The sequence below is a fragment of the Aspergillus mulundensis genome (genome assembly GCF_003369625.1).
Source record: "Aspergillus mulundensis strain DSM 5745 chromosome Unknown scaffold_5, whole genome shotgun sequence".
In the NCBI taxonomy this organism is placed as follows: Eukaryota; Fungi; Ascomycota; class Eurotiomycetes; order Eurotiales; family Aspergillaceae; genus Aspergillus; species Aspergillus mulundensis.
This window is the reverse complement of record NW_020797893.1, coordinates 2,161,931-2,168,093: the sequence shown is the minus strand read 5'-3', so window position 1 is coordinate 2,168,093 and position 6,163 is coordinate 2,161,931. Positions and strand designations below refer to the sequence as shown.

The 6,163-nt window shown below is 29.5% G+C and overlaps 1 protein-coding gene across 1 annotated transcript; it reads right to left on the bottom strand.

Annotated features, from left to right (window-relative positions):
- Positions 1-696: 696 nt before the first annotated feature.
- On the bottom strand, positions 697-1,770 carry DSM5745_05985 (uncharacterized protein; the record flags this gene model as incomplete). Its single annotated transcript, XM_026748001.1, has 3 exons — positions 697-1,001; positions 1,071-1,455; positions 1,510-1,770. 3 exons carry the CDS (start codon positions 1,768-1,770, stop codon positions 697-699), a joined length of 951 nt encoding a protein of 316 aa, XP_026603833.1.
- Positions 1,771-6,163: the final 4,393 nt, after the last annotated feature.

Below are 6,163 nucleotides of genomic sequence, written 5' to 3'. Positions count from 1 at the left end.
ATATTATAAAACTAAATATATATATTTAAAAATAAGATATATTAATTTAAATATAGTATTAGTACCATATTTTATCTTAATATAATATTATAATAATATTTATAATTAATATAATATTAGGGCTATACTAGCACTATACTAAAAACACCCCCTCCGCCGGCACGGGTGTTCCATTTTTGGGGTTGCTTCTCTAACTAAGTAATGTCTACATGAAGATCAGTTGGTTTGGGATCTTGGGCATAGATTAGCAGGTCTCTTGAATACAATCGTTGATCAATGGTATCGCATCAGTTGGACATAAAGTTACCCCGGCTGGTAGAGTAGATAGGCGCGTCGTAGTATTCTCCATGTGAGTATGATTTGTTATACCAGCTGAAGATATTTTCTCATACAGTGTATTAAGCTCCAGATGGCCTCTTCATGATAGTCTGTGGTTTTTGGCCTGTCTAGAATCCAAACTACACCCATGAACCATACCCCGTTTGCCAGGTCCAATGATTCTCAAGCGCAAGTTAGGCGCCTTCGCACAGCGCAAAGCCACCCGCACGCTACCCTAAATACCGGTAGAGCTGCGTAGGATTAGGTGGTAACTTGCCATCTGTATAGGACAAGCTTTGAACAAGTATCCCGAGATAAGGCTCTTGATTGCAGCAGCAAGGCCTCAACCAGTATTATTGAGTGGTTTAGGACATCACATCATTCCCTCCTCGATCCATTCTGTTTCCGCTGAACTAGCCCAACCAACCCCTCATCCCTCCTCCTCTCAACACCCGCCAAATCAACACCACCGACCCACCCATTAACCCTCTGCTTAACGGCATCAACGCTATCCTTATCCTCAAAGTCAAACCCCTGCGCCTCCATATCATAGACCCAGCCCTTAAGCGCCGGCCCCAAGTGATCCATGAAATGCCCGAAGTCCCCGCCTCCGCCCAGCGTATTCGTCATGATGGGCCCGGTCAATGCCCAGCGGAGCCCGAGGCCGGATGTCATTGTTTTGTCTGCGGTTGTCAGTTCACTCTCCCTGCAGATACGGGACGTAGAGGACTGGAGAGAAGGGATGTACGCACCAAGGTCCTGCGCTGAAACAACCCCCCGCCCAATAAGACTATACGCCTCCGCACACAGCGCGGCCTGTAAACGATTCGCTATGAACCCCGGCGTCTCCTGGCGGACGATGATGGGGTCTTTGTCTAGACTCTTGTAGAAGGCGTATGCGGCGTCTACGTATTCGTCGCTGGTGCCGGGGTGCGGGACAACCTCGACGAGCGGGACTAGGTGCGGTGGGTTGAATGGGTGGCCAATGAGGATCCGGCCTGGGTTATTCGTGCACTCGGTTATGAAAGTTGATGAGGGGAGGCCTGAGGATGAGGAGAGGATCGGGATGTGCGGGGGGGTTAGAGCGTCGAGGCGTGCGATGAGGGGCCGTTTGATGTCGAGGCGTTCGGGGCCGTTCTGGACTCGTCAGTCAGGGCATGTTCCTAGCAAATGCATTTCAAAAACTGATACCTCTTGTATCAAGTCCACACTTGGTAGGTACGGATCGATATCCGCGACGAATGTTACGTTCTCCAAGCAGTTCACCGCTGTGAGTGTTGATCGCGGTACGGTCGGGCATGTCTTCTGCAGATACTCGTGGAGTTTGCGCTCGGCGTCTGGGGCCGGGTCTGTCACGATCACCTTGTGTCCTTTGGTGAGGAAGAGTGCTGTCCAGCTGGATCCGATGACGCCGGTGCCGATTACGGCGATTGTTTTGCTGGGTGTGGCCATTGTAAGTTGAGTATGAAGGTGAGTCAATGATGGGTTCTCGTTTATGGCGTCTACGATATATTTAAGGGGGCTCACAGCAGTGGGACCATAGGTTATCCCACGCCTTGGTGATATATGAGAGCCAGACAATGAGCACCTACGTAAACCTGGACCTCGGGAGGACGACTACCTGTCGGTCGGAACAGCCAGCAATATACCCATTTTGGCAGTGCATACCTCGGAAGCGGATGCCTGATGGAGCCCTAAACACCATCCCGCGGCATCCCGGCAGCTCGGCCTTAGCCCGGTAAGCTCTCGGGATAATCTGTGGACCAATAGATCTACATGATTTAGACCCGGCTTGTCGGACAAGAGGTGGAGATCCCTTGGATCTCCGCGGCAAACTTAGTCGGACAACTCTAACTAACCTCCAAAAATAAAAAAAAAATTAACCTCTAACTTTAGCTAGATCTCACGGCCTAATTAGGAAATAAAATATAAAAAAAAAGGATAAATATAGCTTAAATTTTTTTATATCTAGTTATTAAACTTTTATATCCCTATTTATTTTAAATTTTAAAAAATTTTATATTTTATTTACCCCTTAATTTTTATTTTAATTTTATATAACTAATTCCTACCTAAGGTATTTATAACTTTAAAAATTATAAGCCCGGCTTATATTTTACTTTTTTAAATATTATTTATATAATTATTTTTAAAGCTATTTATTACCTAAATTTAAACTTTTAAAGTTTTTTTTATTTACTATATAATATGCTATAAAAAACCTTTAATTTTTACTTATAAATACCTAGTTTAATATTATTACCTTAAATAGCTTTAATACATGGCGCTTATAATATTAAATTACTAAATTAATAGCTATAAGCCTTATAATATAAAATTATATTAATTTTTTAATTAATAATAAAAACTTATTACCTATTTTTATTAGCCCAAGGCTAATTCTTAAAAATTACTACTTTAATATTTTTAAAAAAGGTAAACTTTAAATAAGTTATTTAATAGCTAATAAACAAGGCAGATTTTATATTATTATAAAAAAATATTTTACTTAAAAAAAAATATAAAGCTTTACTAGGTATAATAATAGCTTATATAACCTTAATTATATCTAGCTCTTACTAATAATTTTTATATAGTTAAAAATATTCACGTGTAATGCTTTAACTTTTTATAAAGTATTATATATAATTTAATATTACCTATTAAATAAAAATTAAGGTAAAATAAAAAAAGGTAGTTATTTACTAAGGCCTTTTTACTAAAAAGTAAATTAATAATTAATATAATTACTAGGTTAGTATATTTACTAAAGCTAGAAAGTTTAATATTTTTACTAGTAATTAAGATATTAATATACTTTAAAACTTTATATACACCACTATAATTATTAATAAAAAATTTAGTTAAAGGCTTTACATGGCCATTTTCTTTAAAAAAAAAGAACTTTACTAATATTATTAAAAAGTTTAGAGTATTTTATATGCTTTAGGCTGTTTATACTATATATAATAAATTTAAATAATAATTAATAAATAGCACCTTTGCCACGCTTAAAAAAAAATAACTTAATAAATAAAAAAAATAAAAATACTAAAAATAATAAGAAATCCAAGAAAAATAGTAAAAATAAAAAAAATAAATTAAAGTTAACATGCCTGGTATATAACTACTTATATTTTATTATTTTTTACTAGTATCTTAACGCTAAAAAAGCTTTAAAAAATTAGGAGCCTTAAAAAAAAACTTTACAAAAAGTAAAAAAAATATATAGGATTTAACTATTAAAAAAAAAGTACTAAGTGCTTTTAAAAAATTTAGATTTAATATTATAATATTTAAAATTAAGGCTAAAAAAAATAATTTTAAAAACCTAAAAAAAGTTATAATAATAATTACCTATTTACTATTTAATAGCTTATAATATAGCCTATATAAAAGTATTATTATTAACTTTAGATTTTTTATACATGTTACTAATAACCTTATTAAAATAATTAATATTTATAACGCCTTTAAAAATAATATTATTTTTATTAATAATATTATTAATAAAATTAAAAAGTTTAGTATACTCCGTGTTTCTTACAAGAAACTAAATAGCTTAAAAAGGCTTTTAAAGCTTAAGAATTACGCCTATGTTCCTGGCTTTTATACTATTATTATATTTTTTAATAAAGCTATATTAGTAAATTTATATTTTAATAGCTATAAAAGGACTTTTAAAAACTTAAAAAAAATAAACTTTTATATACTTAAATAATATTATAAATTATACACACTTTACTATAAGAAATTTAATATTAATAATAATAAAGAGATTAAGGCCTTTTACACTATAATAAAAATAAAAATTTAATATTTTATAACTTTAAAAATATTATTAAAAAGCCTAAAAATTTAGTATAAGTATATAAGCTATTTTAATATTAACATAGTATTTAAACTCTTAATATTTATAACTAGTATATAAATTAATCTAGTACCTTAGCTTTTTAATAAAAAGTAAAAAAAAAAACTACTTTACGCGCCATGTAAACTCTTATAATTTTTTAAGTAAATATTATAAATTAAATTAACTAAAGTAACCCAACCCTTTAAAAAAATTTATTTTAATATTTTTATTTTTAAAGTATCTTAAAATAATATAAAATATACCTTTTATTTTTTAAATAATACTACCTAAATAAGGTAAATAATATTACATGCTAAAAAAAATAATTACTAGCGTGTTATTTAATTACTTAATACTTATGCCTTTAGGTAATTTAGCCTTTATATTTAGTTTTTTTATATAAATAATAAAATATTGTAGCTCTTAAATAACTTTAAATTTATTAAAAAATAATAAGGTTTAGCCTTTAAAATTATTATTTTTAATACACCTAAATAAAACAGCGCAAGTAAGTAATTAAAAAAAATTATTTTATAAAAAGTTAAAGCATTTTTATTAGTTACTAATATACCTTAAAATTTTATATTTAAAGTTATAAAAGTATTTATTTATATATTAAATTACATGCTTATAAAAAATAAAAAAAATAAATAGTTTATACCACTTTAAAAGTTTTAAGCGCTAATAGGTAATACTTGCCTAGTAAATATAATTAATATTTTTAAGTTTAGATTACTTGCCTACTAGCAACTAAAAATCCCTAACTTTTATAAAATAAAGTTAAAAGCTGCTATTAAATATTTTTATAAATATAAAAAAGCCTATAATATTTAAAAAATTTAAAACCCTTGTGCTAAAGCCACATAATATTTAATTATTTAAGTAAAAAATATAGTATTTAATAAGGTAATGTAGTGGGGTTGCACCCCAATATTGATTCCTGTAGTACTTATAGCCTTACTACCTGCCTCCTGTACCTAGTTTATTATTTACCTTAATAAATATATTTTTTTTTATTATTATTCCTACCTATACTACGTACTGTTTAGTCCTAGGTTCCCGCTATTATTTAGTTTTTTTAGCTTTTATACTTTAGTATTATTTTTTTATATATTAATAACTAACACAGGGCATGTTTTTTTAATATTATAAAGGTAAAAAGGGCGCCCGCTAAACCCCTAAATTAAAAGTTTTTAATATTAATAGCTATACCTTAGTAACTTAAGCACCTAAAATTATTAAAAAAAGGGGTAAAAAATTATTAAGGCCTAAAGGTTAAAAAAAATTAAATAGTAAGTATAAATTAAATTTAATAAATAAGGCAGGTAGGCCGCGCACGAAGCACCCTGGTAATTTTTAGGGAAATAATAAATTAAAAAATCCTAAGAAATGCTAATTACCTAATAAATATAATAAATTAAATAATAAAATTAATAAATTTAGTATAAATATAGCTAATAAATTTAAAGTAAAGCTTCTAGGGGCTTACCTAGGTAGTTATACTAGGTACTTAATAATAAAGTAAAAATATTTTATAAGTTTTTTTTTATAATTATAAAGTTTTATTTTTTACTAAGTATTTACAAACCTAGCCCTTTAAAAAACTATTTAAAACCTTTAATATATATAAGCTTACTACCTACTTATTAACTTTTACTATTAAGTAAAAATATCCCACGCATTTAAATTTTTAAGTAAAAAAAATAGTAAAAATACTAAGTAAATACCCATGCCTATACTTAAAAATTTTAATAATATATTTTTTATGGCTAAAGGTAAGCTTAGTAATATTATTAATAAAATTTATATACCCTTTAATAACTCCCGCGGTAGCAATACCAGCACCTTTAAAAATATAAAAGGTATAATAAAAAAAAAGTATTACCTTTTATTAATTACCCTTATATTAATTCCCGGTACTTTAGGTATACTTATATTTAATAATAAAAATATAACTAGGTTTTTAAAAATATATAAGTAAGCCTGCAAAAA